The sequence below is a fragment of the Nesoenas mayeri genome (genome assembly GCF_963082525.1).
Source record: "Nesoenas mayeri genome assembly, chromosome: 13".
Taxonomy (NCBI): Eukaryota; Metazoa; Chordata; class Aves; order Columbiformes; family Columbidae; genus Nesoenas; species Nesoenas mayeri.
Window position 1 is genome coordinate 1,457,506 of NC_137550.1, and position 18,975 is coordinate 1,476,480.

At 46.2% G+C, this 18,975-nt stretch overlaps 1 protein-coding gene across 1 annotated transcript in view; it reads right to left on the minus strand.

Moving 5' to 3' along the window:
- The window catches only part of DOCK11 (dedicator of cytokinesis 11), a gene marked incomplete at its 5' end in the record, with an annotated part of 78,678 nt that overhangs the window by 30,340 nt on the left and 29,363 nt on the right, over positions 1 to 18,975 (minus strand). Inside the window, 19 exons of the mRNA XM_080352520.1 lie at positions 2,947 to 3,058; positions 3,470 to 3,553; positions 4,061 to 4,207; positions 4,666 to 4,737; positions 5,296 to 5,421; positions 5,499 to 5,568; positions 7,730 to 7,848; positions 9,327 to 9,416; positions 10,635 to 10,721; positions 11,168 to 11,289; positions 11,922 to 12,045; positions 12,450 to 12,542; positions 12,710 to 12,775; positions 12,877 to 13,061; positions 14,038 to 14,114; positions 14,296 to 14,418; positions 15,894 to 15,976; positions 16,871 to 16,993; positions 17,349 to 17,558. Of these exons, the coding sequence (XP_080208646.1) occupies positions 2,947 to 3,058; positions 3,470 to 3,553; positions 4,061 to 4,207; positions 4,666 to 4,737; positions 5,296 to 5,421; positions 5,499 to 5,568; positions 7,730 to 7,848; positions 9,327 to 9,416; positions 10,635 to 10,721; positions 11,168 to 11,289; positions 11,922 to 12,045; positions 12,450 to 12,542; positions 12,710 to 12,775; positions 12,877 to 13,061; positions 14,038 to 14,114; positions 14,296 to 14,418; positions 15,894 to 15,976; positions 16,871 to 16,993; positions 17,349 to 17,558 (2,113 nt within the window). The remainder of the gene's footprint in view (positions 1 to 2,946; positions 3,059 to 3,469; positions 3,554 to 4,060; positions 4,208 to 4,665; positions 4,738 to 5,295; positions 5,422 to 5,498; positions 5,569 to 7,729; positions 7,849 to 9,326; positions 9,417 to 10,634; positions 10,722 to 11,167; positions 11,290 to 11,921; positions 12,046 to 12,449; positions 12,543 to 12,709; positions 12,776 to 12,876; positions 13,062 to 14,037; positions 14,115 to 14,295; positions 14,419 to 15,893; positions 15,977 to 16,870; positions 16,994 to 17,348; positions 17,559 to 18,975) is intronic.

Below are 18,975 nucleotides of genomic sequence, written 5' to 3' on the forward strand. Positions count from 1 at the left end.
CAAAGAACTTGGCATCTTCCAGCTAATTAATTTCAGTCCTCACCACTTCAGCAGCATCTAACTGAAGGATTTGTGCAGTGTGATGCTTTGCAAAGACTAATGCTCTGAAGAGTAAAAGCCAGAGATGGATGAAATGGAAAAAGACGGCATGACTTACTGCATGGGGGTTCCTTTGCTCCTGACTGAGGGTGATCCTGTAAATCCCCCAACTGCCCAGGCAGCGGAGGTGCTAATCCCCACAGAGCAGCTATGAGGGTGGTGATGGGCAGTGGAGATGGTGGTTTTGTCACAGTGGCCCAGCCCTGGCAGTGCCTCTGCAGCTTGCTCCACATCCTCTGTGCAATCTGCATTCCTTCTCACCAGGTCAGAGAGCAGAGAAAAGGCAAATACTCCTGCTGGGATGAGGGATGCGAGCAAGGATGTAGCAACAAGTGATCGCTACTGCATCCTCCAGCAGTTTGCACAGCCGGGCTTGCCAGCTCCAGAGAGCCAGGACAGGGTTCTGGGCAGCTGTTTGCCAGAAACTGTGAGACTCCCTCAGCTTCCCACCAGCAGATATTGAACAAAATCTCCTTAACAGCTGCACTGACTGCCAGGTACTGCTCAGTACTTAATGACCTTGGTTAACTTGTACCCTGCATCTCAGATTCAGGCTATATACGGTGATCAAAGGAGCAGTTGCTATGAGGGTAAGGCGTCATTTTCACTGACTTGCCTGGATAATGCAGCAGAGAAGCGACAGAGACACAGATTTCAGCACAGGGTGTGTGCGCACTTAGGCTGCTATGAATGACCTTGACCTGACACCATTATCTCCATCAGACAATCCATATGTCTAACCAGAACCACAACAGGCACCATTTGACTGTTGCATTTTGGCACTAAGCCTCCCAGAGGGACAACCCCAAAGTGACTTCTTCCCCTAAAGGGTACAGATGTTGTTTGGTCAGCTCAGAATTTTTGATTTTTTTAACAAAAGCCCACAGATGTGAGACTATTTCTATGCTAAGACAGGATGCATACACACATCTTTGAAAAATCCCAGCCAAAGGGTTCCAACAGCTCTGTGGCTGCAAAAGGTATTTTTAGGTTTGTTGATTCATAAGTAGCATTTACTGGTTTGTGAAAGTCTGATTCAGAGGAAAGAGAAAGCAATCTGTAGCATTATCTAGCTTTCACTGTTAGTCATGTTAGCAAACGATTAAGTGTCACACATCATGGTTATCCCATTAGTTGGACACAAGCTAGTTGATTGGAAGCTGCATGTTTAATTCTACATTAGAAGATTCAGTGATCCCAGTTGGACCTACCTACTGAAGTGAACCGTTCCACAGCAAATGAAAAAAAATCTAATTCATGTGTAAAAAGAAAAGGGACAAATAAAAAGAGAGCAAAATAAACAGGAGTAAGTAATGTTCTAAATCTTGGAGAAACGAGACAGTACATCATGTTCTTACATTATCCATAAGGCTATTGCTTAACTCCTAGCTTCTGTCAATCTCTTGGGTTTTTTGCTATCACACAATTGCAAAAACAGTCCTGTGCTGCTGGTTGTGACGTCAAGCTCGGTGGTTTGCTCTGGCTGATGAAATACACATATGCCCCAGGCAAGACGGCGGGGACACAGACCAGGAACCAGCCCTATTACTTGAGATGTTTCAGAGAAACTGCTCCAGGATGCAAAGCTCCAACTGAACAGGATGTGGTCACAGGGATGTGCTCTGCCTCTGCTGCAGAAGCCCTCTTTACTCACCTTCCCAGGAGCTACTCCTTCTTTTCCCAGAAACAGAGTAGTAGGGAGCTGGCGCATCCCCTTTCTTCATTCGAGTAAGCTGACAAAGGGGTGAGGCATGCCAGCAGGATATCTCCTCACCTCTGAGCCTGCTGTCCTCTCTAATCACAGGTCTGTCCATAAAACCAGACAAGTTTGCAATGGAGATGCATCACTGCATGCCTCTGCTGGGCAGGCAGAGCACAGGCACCTCTGCAACCTGAGGACCGGCTGCTCTACTGTCAAGAGATGAGTGTGAATGACAATTGCTATCACTATTTTAAAATATGCACCTAAAAAATAAAACCTCAACTGGTAGGTCCCAGTCACAGTAAAACACGGGAGAAAAGATGAGCTACTCTTCCAGCTTTTCAGTTTAACCACCCCAAAATGCAAAGGTGAATGTTAACCAAGAAAGAGCATTCTCATGTTATTATGCCACTAGCAAGCAACGGGGAAGGCCTGTAGTTGTGTTTCTCTTTCTCAGCCTTTTCTAGCAGTGACTTTGTTAAATTATGTCAGGCAAGTAGCCAAACTGATGTAAGTGTAAGATTAGCAGCTGGTCCAGAAAGCTCTGAGTGGTCAGAAACATACCAAAATAAGGGAAACTTCACAGTTTGTGTTGCTTCTACCAACGGGATGTAAAAGGAACCACTGTGGGATTTGTATGGCTGCACCCTGAGGCACAACTAAATATCCCCTCACCTGCATCACAATAAATCCGCTGGGTTTTCACACGGGGGAATCCCAAACCTCGCTCTCCTCTCTGGTATTTATCTTGTCAGGCTATTAGCACCCAAACCTGGCAATCTTTACTGTATTTATCTAGCAGAGATGAGAAATCAGGACCCAGAGAGAATCCCCTGCTTCTCAGCGGATGCTGACACTCGCGGGGACAAAGGATTACACTTGCACAATTTGTGTATTTACTGAAATAGGGGTAATTTCTTTTGGATAGTCCCATGCAAACTTGAATATAGGAAATACTGAAAAAAACTGACCGCATATCATTCTAGAGCAAAATTGAGTAAACCAGCCAGAATAGCATAGGTTACTGTAAATCAGGCTAACCAGGAAATAAATCTCCTTGACACCAAAACAGATTCCATCTGCTCAGAAGCCATCAAGACTAATAAATTGTAGCTCTCTAGCCAGTCTCTTGAGAAAGGACATACCTTGAACTCTTTGCAGCTTGGGTTTAGAAAAGGTCATTGGTAAGTTCAGAGGAATGTAGTGCTCGTGATTGCAAATGGTTTGAAGAAATTCAAACTTGTATTCAACCAGCAGCTGAGGAAAAAATAGAAGGAAGACAAACACGAAGTATGTTTTCAGTTTGACTCTTTTGCTTCCAGTTCAATGTGTTTGCACAAGGATTGGGGAATCTAAATAGTGTTTGGTGAAACTCAGTAATAACTGGCAAATTTTTGTGTTGTTCCCCCTAAGTGTCAGTGCATATAGCTGTCACTTGGGACTTCTTTACCTTTTTAATCTAGACTATTAACATATCTCTCCTTTAGTTCTGACTCTTTACATTGTTTAAAGCTCTTGGCCCAGACAAAGAGGTCTTTGCCTCCAGAAGACTCTGCAAGAATAGTGTCTGAAAGGCCTCCATGTGTCACATAAAACAATCACTACAGAGTTTTGATGGACATACACATGTACAACTGCAAACCACCTTTCAAGAAACATACTCCTTACCTTAGGGTCTTTTGGGCTGAATCCCGAAATGTAATCATTTATCAAGTTAAAAACAAATCCTCTGTCCATAAAGGTCAAACAACGCTGGAGAAAACATAGCAACATGTGACCAATTGTTAAAAATAAAAGCAATCAGCCTAAATCATCTCCATAGTACCATCCTTCCAGCAGCCAGATTTGATCCTCTGGGCTGCTGCTGACTTTCCAAAACATACTTGATTCTATTTCTCTGAAATTATTTAGATGACATCACTTAAGTCTCCAGTGGACAACAGGAACACTTAAAAAGAGAGCATATGTATTTTTTTCAGGTTTTGAACAGTTGCTAGGCGTGACTGAAAGCCCTAGATAACATACAGAGTATCACTCTCTATGAGAAGGTTTCTTCCCTAGGAAGGTTTATCCCCTCCAGAGTTTTCATCATCTTTTCAGTTTCTTCAATGAAGAAGCACAATCACATTTGTTTGCTTGCTGCCTATTTCTAATTGTTTGTGGTTTTCTTTGTTTGATTGTTTGTTTGCAATTTTGTTTGTTTGTTTGCTTGGTTTTTTCTTCTGATAAAAGCCTGGGAGAAAGAAATAAACTGCTGACCTTCAGGAAGTTGGCCAAGCTAAAGTTGACATTCCTGGACTCTTCGGGGATTTCATTATAGCGAATGGTCACGTGAGGAATGATGGCGAGTAGCAAGGAATGCAGGGCGTGCTGGTAGGAGTCGGGGAACCGCTGGCCTCTGGGCAGCTGAAACCAAAAGCACGTCCCACACTCAGTGCTGCAAACAGCTGGGGAGAACCGCGCGCAGGCACGAGTTCCTTTTAGCATTCGTTTATGTTATTTCTTAATAAAACATCGGTACAAATGAAGTACTGGCTGAAACTGCAGTAGATAGTAACAGAAAAGAAGGCTGCACAAGCCCACTTTCGCTCTTCTCCTTTTCACTCTCAACTGTAATTTAAAAGTTCCAGATCTCTGTATGCCTCGTGCAGCCATAAGGAGATCTGGAATTTTTAAATTACAGTTGAGAGTGGAAAGAGGAAGAAGGGAAAAGTAAAGTGGAGAAAAGGGAAAGATCTGGCTAGCTGTTCAGCTTGTGAGGGGTTTTTTTAAGTAACAAGTTACATAGTTCTTCACACAAACTTTTGGAGGAGAGTTTGTTTGTGATGGCTCTGTAATGTAGCATCCAATAAATTTATTTTTACCTTGATTTTGTTTTCTTCCAGTAAGTACATTGCCATTGACTTCGCCAGTGCTTCAAAGAAAAACCACGAGTACTAGAATGAACAAAGAATACTATTATTTTTCTCAGCAGGATCAAACATGTTTGACTATGTGGGGAAACAGCAATGTGGGAGGGAAAGCTCAAATTCAAATGGCATTTTTAAAGCACGGCTGAGCTTGCACAGGGGGCTTGGCATGGGTGCATTTGCAGGAGTCCTGCCAGTCTTGGGGTGCGAATAACAACAATCCCCTCTGCACCCTGGTGTGCCCTGCAAGGAGCCAGCAGAGTTTGGAGTGCAATCCCTGTAAAGGCCCAGAGGGGCAGAAACTCAGTGAGCCACCCCTCATGTGTGGCTCAGAGAAAATAGATAAAACTGGCAAAACGAAAAGCCCTTTCTTTGCTGTGTCCTGTCAGGAGCCTTAATACAGCCAGGTTCCCTGCAAGAATTAATCTCTGCTATAAGGGGAGACCCTCAAGGATGTGGATGTGAGGAGCTGTCCTGGTAGCTTTGCTCCTGAGGTGGGTTTGGACGGGTGGAAGTGTTGGGCTTTGTACAGATCCCCTTTTCCTCCCTCGCACCCCTGGCAGCCAAGTACTGCCAATACTTCACCTTGAGTAGCTTATTGATGGCTAGAAAATCTGCTGACTGCTTCAGGATGGTGGCCATGGAAAGGACCAGGATTTCATGGGTCATCTTCGCCTGTGTGACACTGGGTTTCTCAGCTCGAAAGACGTACTGAGGCAAGAGAAACAGTGTTAGCAGTGTGCCTGCTCCCAGCAGGGAGTTTTGCAGAGTGGTGTGTCATGACTGACCTTTATGAAGGAGCGCAAGTAGTGGTCTAGACCTTCTTCATGGCACTTGGACACGATGTGCAGAAGAACCCTGAGGAGAAATGTGGTTTGTGTTCAGCATGCAATGGGAGGGCAAGTTCCTCCTGCTCGAGAAAGCAGACACCATCTGTGTCCTATCTTATCCAACCCCAAAAGCCTCACCACTGGCACAGCCTGATTTGCAGATAGCCAGTATTTGCTGGCTGGCATCCCTCACAGCTCCTGTGGCTGCCACAAGCACAGCCCCTCGACAGAGTGCTCAGAGCTAAAGTGGCCACTTTGGTACCAGACCAGATGTCGCCCACACCAGCTGCCTTCAGTGCTCCAGGCTCCCTGTGCGAGCAGCTGAGGTGGAGCATTTCTCTGTGAGGGACACATCCTCTTCTTTGGCCTGCCAAGATTAAAGCCTACAGCTACCTAAATTCACACTGCAGTGAACATTAGGCATCTGAATAGTGCTCAGGTGTTAGATAAGTCAAAACGAAAAATATTAAGTTAATCTGCTCTGCACTCCATCCTCTTTGGCTGCATCTATGGACCTGCTATATGGAGAACCAGCCCGTTTTCCCCTCCTGCACATGCTGCAAATTCATCCACACCGTACGGCTGATCATGTGTTGAGTCCATTCTCAGTGGGAGCCCTTTCCTAATGATGAAACAAGTGACAATTACTGTACTACTGCACCAAGTTTGCAAAATGAACACAAACCCCTACAGAATCTCTGTTGAGAAGGGAAGAAAAAATTCTCCATCATTATTTAATTCTGATATCTTCTTGCATCCCCTGAACATATTAATTTTGGAAGGCTCTTTTTTACTGAATTTGCAAAATTTGCTCCTTGTTACATGCACTGGGTTATTTTTGGGCTGTTGCCTTGCAGTTCACTCAGGACAGGCAGACCCTGGAGAACCTGCCAGCCCTTTGGAAGCACTCCAGGCTGCTGATGAAGGCAGCCAGTGCCTGGTTTCCCCAGCCAACACTGGGGATTTACATTCCAGTCCCAGACAGAGGGAACAACAAAGTATTACACATTGTCACAGAACCCACAGGCCAAACCACAGGGAGGAGCTTACAAGTCATTTATCAGATAAATGGAGTTTTAAATTTCACTCTGAAAGACTGGATGAGAAAACAGTTGTCATTAAACGGAAAGCTACTGATGAACTGGAAAGCAACAGGCTAAACTTTGAAAAAGTCTCTGGAAGTGAGGATGGGAGCTGGTTACTCAGGTAATGGGGGTCACTTGTTCTCCTGTCCTTGCCCTCTGCTGATTCAAGCCAAGTGGGATTAGAATGCTCCACACAAGAGAAGTCTCCACAACCTGCACTACATGGTATAGGACTGTGATTGCAATGGGCCCCGCATCCATGAGGGACCAGGGCTCAGGCTCCAACCTCTGCTTTCATGGGAGTGAGATGCTTTTGGTACACGGATGCACGGTGCCTCCTGGAGTCAGAGAAGATCTCCACGGAGTGGCATCCAGCATCTCCCTTTACACTGCAGCACTTCATCAAGGATGAGCCACGGGAGGAAGATGGATGTTGTAATGAGTGTATCCATCAGTTTAAGGGGTGTCATGGCCAGAGCTAGGCAGCAAAGATACTTTTGCACCTCTTGCTCCCTTTGGGCCCTGCACAAGCCTGCAGACAGCAGAAGCTTTCTGTGTGACCAGGCCCTGGTCGGTGCTGCCCTCTTGGGGCTGCAGGCACGGCAGAGCATCACTGAACAAACCCGCTTCTGGCTGTATGTTCTGAGCTAACACGGATGTAGTGGCTACTTGTACAGCATAACGCACCCAGCGTCAGGGTATATTTAGTAATACTTCTGACACAGGCGGCTGGTGTGCAGGGATGAGATCAGTGCATCGCTCCCATCCGCAGCTGGGTTGTGTCCGGGAGCTCTGAAGCCTTTTGACACCCAAGTAACTTGTCTTCCCACCTGTAAGCGCCTTTTCTTTGGAAAAACAAACCAGGATGACCTTTAAAATACCACATTTTTTCCAATGCAGCTCTCAGGACAGGTGCCCCATGCTGCCCCAGATGTGCCAGGAGAAGCCAGCAGCTGGTGTTTCACAGCAAGGGAGCCAGCAGCAGTGGACAGGCAATGCTGCCACTTAGCACCTTGTACCGGGAAACCACACCCTGCTTTGCACTGTAGTTTGTGGCTTTGTGTTTGTAACTGGAGAAAACTGGATGGTTCACCAGATACTCACATGGTACAGTTGACAGCTACTTCATCTTCCTGGGTCACATTTGTAAGGACTCTAAATAGTTGCATAAGAATTACAGGTAGAAACTGAATCATTACTTGGATCTCCATGGCGTGCAAACACTAAAACAAATGTTCAAAACACACTTTTAGTTCAACATTTTGCAGATGTTAAATATTTTCAGTGCACAGATATTTCTGTGGCAATAGGACAGGCATTAGCAAACGCTTCAGGGTGTGGGCTTCAGCCTGCGGAAGGACAGGAGAACTCGGACGCATAGCAGCACTTGCTGCTTGCCCTCCAGCTGCCAGATCCCAGCTGCGTGCCTTTGGGGAGCTACCTATATCACTCATGGCAGGTGTTGATCCTCCTATGAGTTAATTAGAGGCCACATGCTATTATTTGACCCCAATAACCCAGAATTTAAGTCTGAAGTTTTGCTCTCAACTCTTCTCATCACTTGTGACAGTTCTCTGAAGAGAATAAGTCCCATTTTTACAAATGCCTTTGGAGCATGGAAACCTGCTGGTCGATGACTTGCAGTGAGATTTTTCTCCAAAGGGCATAGCTTGCTATTGGAAACAGGATTTAAGTGACTTGATGAAGGTCAAGATCACCTGGTGCATACACCCTCCATGCATCTCACAGACCTCACTTGCCTGAATCTCATATAATGAGTCTAGGAAAGACAGTGTGTTTCATTTTCAGTTTTCAAATTTGCCAGTCTAACAAAAAGTTCTTAAATTTGTATCTAGGTATTTAAATTGCTGAAATTATTGCGGTATTGGTGGTAAGAAGCCCTCATGTGTGGTTCCCATGTAAACATCTCCCTGCCTGAAGGCTGCAGCGAGGTCGCTGTGGCTGCGCAGGGCTGGGACCTACCCAGTCCCTTCACGAAATGCTCACAAAGAAGTAACTGTTCTTTTTAGTGCTTGGCCTCAAAACCTGCCATTAATTCTATTTCTTAAAATATTTATACGTTATCTGAAACACATCAAATAACTTTGTGGTGATAAATCCCTGACGCTGGAAGCGAAGCTGTTGCTATGGCAGCACTCTGAAAAAGAGGCAGTTACAGGAGGAAACAAGGACAGTAAACAGCCAAGAAATATATTCCTTGAAGAAGCCTTTGCTGGACCTGCACTGAGGCCCTTACTCATGCCACAGTGATTGCCAAAAAGCTGGGTCTCGGTCACAGGTCATCTGTGGTCAAATGTAACTAATTGATAATCTCACAGATCTTTTTCAGCCTGAAAAGAAATCCTGTTTTGAATGGAAAAATTCCTGAAAATGTGAGATTGTGCTACAATTTGAAGGTTTGAATCATATCTAGGGCGGGAGGAGCGGAGAGTGCAAGCCCACCGAGAGGAGGGTTTGCCACCAGCATGGCAGGGCAATGCTGACTACTTATCGACTGTGAAAAGCGTCGGGAAGCAGCACACAGACAGCAGATCTTGTGTCAGTAAGCAAAGGTGAGGATCCTGCACAATGCACAGGTCCCCGTGCTGCAGCCAGTGTGTGCTCCTGAAGGGCAGGGGTCTGGGTATTTACTGGTGGTCTGTAAAAACACCAACAAAGCCCACTGATGAGAACTGTTCACCTTCAGGTATTTAATGAGCTCTCCTGGGACTTCCTTAGCTCCCCCCTGAACCAGCTGGCAGTATTGGAAGAATTTGTGCAAGTGCATGTCCTGGAAGAGAAGAAAAACCAGTTAAATGCAGCAGCCTCAATGTTTGTCAACATGTACTCTGCAGCATACACCCAAAAATCTGCTGACATACCTGTGGCAGTGGGCCATATCTCTAGCAAGCCCCATGCCACTACCGGTGGCACTCTTGGTCCCCAGTTGCCATCTCCCAGCCCTACAGTACTGCTCCATGCACTTTCCAATGCACCCAGCCACTGCCCATCCCCTGGCTCCCAACTAATCTTGAGATCAAGCACAAAACTGCCAGCAGTCGTAAAATTTTCATTTAGTTGCACTACCCTGAATCGCAGCGTCCATCCAACACTGGTCTGGAGAAGGGGGAGCCCTCCTATCCCAGCTGCCTCACCATCTGCCTCACCTACCTCCCACTGTCCATCTGAGGCAGAGTCTCCTTCCCATTCCTCTCCTTCCTCTTCCAACGTTAAATTTAATTACTGGGTTATTTAACTCTGAAAAGCATCTGGGAATGTAATTTGGTGAGGAGCGGAACTAGTGTGCTGTTCTCAGTGCTGTACAGAACCAGTAAGACCTTAAAACAGATTTAGATGAAGCTGAAAGTGAGTTGCTGTGAATGTAAATGCAGGTGATTCCATCCAGCACAGGACAAGCAGCCCTGCCAGGGGCATTTCCCCTGAGCAGCACTGACAGGAGGTGCCCCACAGCAGGTGCTGGGGATCTTTGCTGCACATCACATGAAGCTTGGGGAAGTCCATCACTACCATAAGATCACAGAACACAGGAAGACTTGGTAAAACTGCCTGACCGGTTTCAAAGGGAAATTGGGACTCTTGTTTTCTTGTGTCTGCTGTTGTCAGAAAACATTTTTTCCTAAACTTAATAAATAGTCTAGTATTTGGGGAAAACTCCCATTTCTACCAGTTCTTCTCTCTCTTGCATCATCAAAACAGGTCATTTGCTCAAATGTTTCCTTGGTCTTGCCAGTTGCAGTGCAATTAGCTAAGAAAACATCACCGTCTCCCTTGGTTCATTCATGTACACAACTGTCTCATCACGTCTAGACAAAGGAGCAGATTCCTGCAAGTAATCCCAGACCTGCTGCTGCATAAGCATCTCAGCCCTGCTCTGCAAACACAGGTACCTCTTTCCCACAGCACCCACGGCACAGCAGTAGTAGAGATACAGCAATTGCTTCCTCTGCTTTTGTGCTGAAAGTCTTTAAGAACAAAGTACTCAACTCACCTGGGTGTAAATGGTCGAATCCAAATGGATTCTGACTTTAAACAGTGGCTTTGCTCCATCCACCCATTTTGCATCCACACTGGGCTGCTGTGAACAGACAACATTCAAGTACTTGGTTTCAGATGGCAGTGAGACAGTGGCTCTGTGCAGACAGCCACCTGGTCAGAAGGTACAGGTTGGGGTAGGAGAACGGGACCCTCCCCAATGCAAACATCAGTGACCTCATTGCAGCCATGGCAGGGTAAAGGCATCACCGTGAGAAGGTGCACACAGAGCACGTGCCCACGCTCCTGCTCTGAACCACAAGCAACAGCCCAATCCAGCCTGCCACAAACATATACTCTGCAATCTTTACAGCCACACAAAGTGGAATTAGAAGTGTCCTGTCTCCCACCGCTAAGAACCTTAAGCTTTGGGGGCTGTCCTGCAGCAGGGATCTTTCCAGCTGCACAAGCCCAGAACTTACAGTGGTAACAAAAGCTCAGTTTTCCTTTTCCCTTTATGTTTAAGCCCATTTTAAATGGCCTTCATACCCTTCGTGACTCTGTGTCCCCAATACCCAGGTAGCCAAGCGGAAGGTTGGATGAAACGGGCAAATGCCGCTCCAGGGTGACAATCCGTCCATCTTTCAGCAAGGGGACCCAGGCGTATCCCACTGTGGAGGCAACCAGCAACAGGGTTAGCGCACACACAGTGATACATGTTTAGCTCAAGCTCCAAAAAGAGCTGTGTCATCCTGAGAAAATCCAACTCGCCATCATGCAAGTGGCTTGAATGCGACTGAAATCGGCCATGTCAGCCTTGTTAAAGCATCTTTTACCCGCTGACTCGGTGAATGAAATTCAGACACAGCGCAACCAAGATCAGGAGTGGGTTGGAGGTTCAGAAATGGTGTGTGAGTCTGGAGCATCATGACAAGGGTCCTTCAGTCGCCCAAGGACGAATCCCAACCAGTAGCACCTGGTGTCCCACACATGCCTTGTGTTGGCAGGATCAGCCTCTGAGGCCGCATTAAGTTTTTGTTGATGACTTGACTGAGAGTAGATCCATTCATACAAATCAAGGATATACAAAAACAGCTGCCAGATTGCAGCAAAAATTTGAGCTTTAGTACACACTAAAAACATTGTGTTTTACTCCAGTTTAGAGCCACGATTTGTATTAGGTTGCTTTCAAAAAAGAATTCAGATAGGTTAGTATTTCAATCTAATATTTTTTTCATGTTCCTACATTCATTTTATCTATACTCTTACACTCCAGCAGAAGTAATTTAAGCAGTGAACATACCTTGAGTTTCAACGGTGTCCTGTTTTTTCGATGTTGCCTTTGCATTAATTTCACAGCTGACATGATAGAAGGTGAAAAGCAAATGATGCTTTTGATGGAGGTGAATTGGAAGCTCAATTTTAATCTAAAATGATATCATGATAGATAAGTCTGTATTTTTAATTGTGGAGTAATATTTTAAGTTCTATTTTATTTCACAAATTCTATGTTGCATGCAGTTACACAAGACACATTCTTACCCATTTTAAATAACTCCCGGCTAACATTTTCATCATATTTGCACATTACTTATTAATGGCAGTGTGTGATTGGAGTGCACAAAGCGTGACAGTAAAGACAGCAGAAAATAAACTGGCATTAAAAATTGACAAAGTTTCTGGCTTTTGCTGAGCCCTTCTACTGAGGCAAAGGGCTCACAATTATTTTTATCTCTATTTCACCCAGCCCTGGAAAAAGAGATATCTTGAAAAGCCCCTCGGCTTTGTAGCATCCAGGAAAATGTGTTCTTTCCCATCATTTTGTTTTTACCTCATCATAGAACTCCGGACTCTGGTTGTGATGCAGCACAGCAGCGTATGCATTTGTGGTCAGGAGATGGCCTCCGGGTTTGCCATATATACACTGGAAACACAAACAAAGAGCTGGATTCAGGGTTGCTGCCATGCTAAATTAGCCAGCCAAATTAAAACAGCATGGATACTCAGTGTTTTCTCCTTGTCCTGCTCAGCCTGGCTGGCACAGAGCACACAGCAGTGAGCCCCAGGTCCTTAGAAATAACAGGTACCCACCTTTAATGGCTTGGCGTCAGCTTCATCTGAATCCCTGAACTCCACACAGACAGCAATATTCCTTGCCTGAAACAAGGGAGAATGGGAGGATGAGACACTGCCAGAGCTCAGCAGTATCACCCCAGACTACACCAAGTCCAGCTGCAGTGGCTCTCCAGGTTGCTCACCTTTGCGAACACCTTCTGGTTCTCATACTTCAAATGCAAGGGGTAGACATAGAGGTGGTTTTTGTAGACAGTGAACGGATAACAGTATTTTGCAACTTCTGGGACAAGTTCCTCCACTTCAACTGCAATGTCCTCACAGCTCTTCTCAAAGGGCTTTATAGGAATGTAAGAAGCTGTGACACAATCTAGAAGAGAAGGAAAGCTTGGGTAAGTGCATGCCCCACAAACATGGGAAGTACAGCCCACATGAAAGGGAATTTGTGGACTGGAATCCTGCCATTGCTCTCGAGCATCCAGTTCTGTTCACATCAGAGGGTTGTGCGTGTTGAGCAGGCAGCAGGACTTAGACCATTTCCATTGAAACGATTAAGGGAAAATTCTCCCCTTGATCATGCAACACCTGTGGTCCCAAACTGCATCAGCAATACTGAGAATAGACGGGTGCACAGGCACTACAGAGGCACTGCAGGGCTCTGCTCTCCTTGCCAGGGGAGACTGCAGAAATGGTACTTGCCTGTAGCTCTGGGCAAAGTCAAAGGGTCTTGTGAACTACCCATGTCTGGGCAAAGACGGCTGCTCTGTCCAGGACCTGCACCTTGGGACTTCCAGGAATTTGAGCCATTAAGTTACTGTTTTATAAATCACGCAAACATCACCTGACTGAAGCAGACAGGCTGCTGAGATGACGACTTTCCACGAGGAAAGCCTTTTGGACAGGGGACCAGACTATAGAACCTGTGATAGGAGCTGCAAAAGGTCCATGGAGTAACACTGAACACATCATGAGCGTTTTCTTTGCCTCAGTTTCTTAAAATGCAAAGTGAAGAATCATACTGACCATGTCTGTGAAGCCCTCTGGTGTTATGGAACAAAAATACTATATGAGCTTGGTGTAAAAATAACAAAAAAACCAGGCAGGTGCCTTCCTTTACATTTAGGATGTGACGGCCAAACTGCAAAGCAGATGCACCCCTCAGGTAAACCTCAGAACTTGGACCACATCCCTCCCCAGAATCCATCAGAAAGATGAGTCAAGGCTTGTGCCGATTACTCATTGAAACCCCAAATGCTCTTGTTAAGGTAACAGCAAAACTCCCCCTAGAAGCATTAACTACTGAGGCCAGAGCCATCAGTGTTTATTTTAAGACCCAAGATCCTTACTTGTGAAGTCCAGTGGGATGTCTTTGATGACGATATTTAACTGGGCTGGAATGACCTGTAGTTTTGTCTTCTCTGGTCTGCATTAGGGAGAAAAGAACAAGAGTGTGAACATTGAAAACTCAGGTGCTGAACACACCAGTAGGGCTTTTTGTTACCCTCTGTGTATTTTAGAAATTGTCGTCTCATGCTTACACTGAACTGTTTAAAAATGTATATTAAAATGCCTGCTTAGCCTCTGCACCAGCCTCTTACACTTACTTCTTATATTCTGCTAAAAGCTTCAGCATATCTTCATTTGAGATTTTGCTGCTGTCTTGCTTGTACAGAGGTGAGAATTTTCCTTCAGCATCGAGAGTGCCCTGGGAGTCTTTGAACACTGGTCTGCAGAAAAGAAGAGACACTTTTCTTAAATGTTGGTAAATATACAGACATTGAGGTCCTTGGCTCATCAGGTTGAAGGGCAGTTTATCAGGCAAGAGGTTCACTGGCCTGCGACAGCTCTGCACGCTGCCAGGTCTTCCGATCACCCTCCACACAGACTGCAATCCTGCACCTCACACAGAATTACATGGGACATCACCCATTTCTCTTCTCTCCACCCAGGTGAGAAGGACACACTCAGCCCAGACCCAAGCCTGGTCCACAATCACGAGCACCTTCAATTCTCTTCCTCTAAAACCAAGTGGTAAAGTATCTTCCTATTTGCACATAGGCTCAGAGCATGGAAATCCTCCTAGAAAAGGAGTGCGCAGTAAAGACCATTCTCGGGACATACATCAGCTTCCTCCTGAACGTAGAGCAGGAGATTGGACTCTGCCCTGGATGAATATCAGCATCTTTGCCCTTGAACAGAAAGGCTGTGGGTATCTGTATACAGCAGGAACATTAAAGCATCTGTACCCCCTTTCTGTGCAAACAGCTTCCTCTCAAACCCACAGGGATGCAGAGCAACACAGCTTGCTACATCAGGCTGTTTGCTTCTCAACTCCTTGGTCTCTAAATGCAGCTCTTTACCCAGCAGGAACAAATCTGAAGCCTAAAGAAGCCCACACAGAGCCCACAGCTATGCTGAGGCACTGCATAGGCTGTGTGCTGGCTCCCGGGAGCAAGCTGCATCCCACAAACACGATCTTGAAGCTGAGCGGCCAGTGTCACAGGAAAATTCAGCTCAAGAATACACACTGCAAGCTGCATACTACCAAATCCCATCCCATTGTGACAGCCATCTGGTGTTCCCATGTCATTACCATCCCTTTTGTCAGCACCAAACAGCAATTTAGGACTAGGAAGCAGTGGCAGAGGGATGAACTTGCCTCAGGTCTTCCTCTGATGTGAGATCTAATGGAGTTAGCACTGATGTACTTTATGAGTCCCAGTAAAAGAACAGCGAGGGAACAGGATCACTATCTCCAGTCATTCTCAAGGACATACATTAGAGTCTAGGATGGGAAACCAGGCACAGCTGATTGCGACTGCCAGGCCAGTGCATCCTCTGCCCTCATCCTGTCCCTGGCAAAGGCTGGTGCCAGGAGGGAATTTCTGCACCAATTCCTGCAGTAGCATGGGACAGGGTAATTCACCCCCAGGAACGTTCTGCCCTGATAGCAGTAGCTACAGGTCAGCAGGAAGGTTACTGCCTTCCCAGCACTGTTTACTTCTTAATATTTTGTTTCTAATTCTAGGTAGAGCATTTCAGGCCAATCCACATTCTGCCTTGGGAATGGGAGCCAGATTCTGCCCTCAGCTGTAACTTCACTGACTTCAGTCACTTGGCCCTTCGCCACTCGGACGGATCGTGTCCCAGACAACTCGCAGCAGCTCCCATCATGGCCAAAGCAGTGTCTGAGGTCACTAACCTGGCAGCCCAGCCAAAGGGCATCCTGTACTGCCCCAGACGGCTGCACACCTGCTTGGCCACCTTATGGACCTTCTGAGCAGTCTGCAAAACATAAGAGAGGTTAGTGTGTGCCCCGGCTTCTACGTGGCCCTGGAAAAGGCGTAAAGAGCACTGCACCCTCCAGGGAAAAGAAACTTCAGGCATGCAGTGCAACAGTCACCAAAGCAGCTGACAGACATCCCTGTCGCTTCATACCATGCACATTTACTACTTTTGCAAAGCAACAGTGAACATGTTGTGGGCACAGTTGTATTAAAACTGACTGTAATTGGCTCATCCTACACAAAGTGTGCTGAGGCAATGTCATCACATATCAGGTGCTCCATACATTGATTTTCCAGGGATTTTGACTGGCTGCAGCAAGGCAGCATCAGTTCCATCTAGGATGCAGAGACTGATGCCAGCAGCACCAGGGCCCCTCCCTGTACACCCTTTGCTGCCGTTCCCCTACGATCATGGCTCCCTGCGTGGAGCAAGAGAGAGGCAGGGTGAGCAGAATAAAGGGTGAAGCCCATGTTTTGCTGCTACTAAAACATCACTTTTCCCAGCTGGTGTGATCTGGGACCAGTTCAAGACACTGTGTGCAGCACTGTGTAGCAGTGCAGCCCCTTTCTCTGAGGATGAAAGGTCCCACTTTTTTACTGCCAGATCAGGCTTCGCCTTCTTGAACTGTAATGAGGAAAGGTCCCCCTGCCCCAACTGCTTGGATTTTTCTAAAAATCCTCTGCCTCCTCCCAGGGGAAGGAATCAGTTCTCCAAGGCCAGCTCAGCTGATGACAGTCTGGGAACAGCATGAGTAGCAGAATCAAAGAGAAAACAGTATTTGCCGGAAAGCAGCTAAAGAGCAGCAGAAACAACCCATGTTTTAGACTACACTACCCTCCACAGCAGCAGACAGCATCACTAAGCAAGTACTTTCATGGCCCCATCCAATACCTTCCCCGGGTCCGAGTTTTTCATATACGGTTCTGCACAGTGTGTAATGCTGCCCTGCAGCACCTTCTCCACACGGGCCACCAGGAAGATCTCCACGTGTGGGTCAGTCACAGAGAAAACACCCTGCAATAGATACAATAGGCTGTCAGAGAGCAGGACACTCCACCTGCACCTCTGGGTTTGTCCCTGATCATCTCACTGTTTCCTCCCACAACCCACACAGACCCAGCCCTGGTTGATGCAGAGGACGGGCCATGGGGCCTCACAAGGCTTGAACATGGTCAGGTCCTGGTGTTTTGTCTATGGCTGCCAGTCAGCCCGAAGTGGCAATTGGCTTGAGACACTGACCAAAACCTGCCAGCTCAAGAGAAAAGCTTACTTCTGCTTCTCCACAGGGTGGATAATAACACACCACAATGCTACTGAACAGCTACAGCCTCAACAGAGATACAGAGCAAGGACAAAGTCAGTTCTTCACCCGTTTAATGTAGCGCAGGCAAGACTCGGGGACTCCATGCACGAAGCTCTCGCCCAGCGAACGTCCCTTGGTGCTCTCTGCTCCTGATGGGGAGTTATCCAGCAGCATGTCACGGACAGATGGTGGGTTCAAGTCCACGTGGAAGTCAGCTGAAATCTTGCAATTATTCTTCAGGTCAAATAATGCCAAGCTTAGGAAAAAGGGCTCAACCTGGAAATTTGATTGAATATACGTGTCAAAAAAAATTGCATGGTACAGGCTCAAGAGTATCAGCATGCATTGCTTTCCCTGCTAGGTTTGTCTTCTGCATCTGTTTGTTCCTTTAGTTTTGTACACCAGCATTTTAGAGAATTCCTACAGACAATCCATGTTTATTTGCTTTATAAACACATAATACTATTTTTTCCTGCATGTTCCTGCATTTTGATCTAGTCAATTTGAACAAAGCTACTTTAAAACCATCAGTGAAATATAAAGAGTGAAATCTATGGGTTTGTTCATATAAGTCATAAACAATGGATTTAGGAAGAAAAGATGAACCCAATCCATCAGACCTGCTTATCCTTTGGAATGAGAAAGAAATCAATTCAGGAGTGTTTATATTCACATGCTAAAGACCACTCCAGTTATTGTCCAGAGCCAATCAGCTCTGGATGACCCGACTCAAAATGTTCCTCAGCTGCTACACACTGGGTGGCACAGGAGCAAAGTCAAGTCAGCTCTCCCAGCCAGGAGAGCTCAAATACAAGGCTAACACTGCTGAGGAGCCGCATGTGCAAAATGTGCCAGTTCTCTTGTAGCCACTGACCTTGATGGCATAAGCCAAGTGTCAACATTTCCACATATTTTTAATTCAAAGATCCCAGCAGGCATGCGTCCATGTAAAGATAAAAGAGGAGGCCTGAAGATAAGGCTGTAGTGAGTCCAAGACATTACAGCATAACTTGGAGGCATTACACCAATACTAAAAATGTGCTGATTAAGTCTGACTCTGGGCCTGATTAAGGATGAATAACAAGAATCTCTGCTATCAGCAACACATTCATCAGCTGGGCGTTACTGAGAACGAGCCTGCTGTACAAGCCATGAGCTGCCAATATGAAACCATCACAAAAAAAGCCTTGGCAATTCAAACAGGCATCAGACAAAGTCCCATCAGCAGAGATCAGTCGGTGCCAGCACTGCTGCTGCCCCTGCGATGCTCTCTGCTGCTCAGGCACCCCTGTCTAACAGCTTGACTCCAGCTAAGAGCAAGTGCAGGATGTGATAACAGGGAGTATGTTTTGGGAGGAAAGACTGGAGGGGCCTGGTCTATTCAGCCTGGCAGGACAAAGGCTGGGGAGAGATGTAATAGTTGTCTGTAAATATCAGAGGCTCAGAAAATACAAGGAAGAGCTTTTTAAGCTAAGGCACAGCTTTGGCACAATAACAAATACACATAACAAAGTGGCTGTGAATACAGTCAGCCTGGGAGTCAGAAGAAGGTTTCAGAACAGGGAAATCCCTTGCCATTAGGGGAAATGAAATAAAACACAGCCGTGAGTGGTTTGGAGACGGAGCTTAATCATTTACCAACAGGACTTTGACAGGGACCCAGAACATGGCAGACACACACTCTCCATTCCCT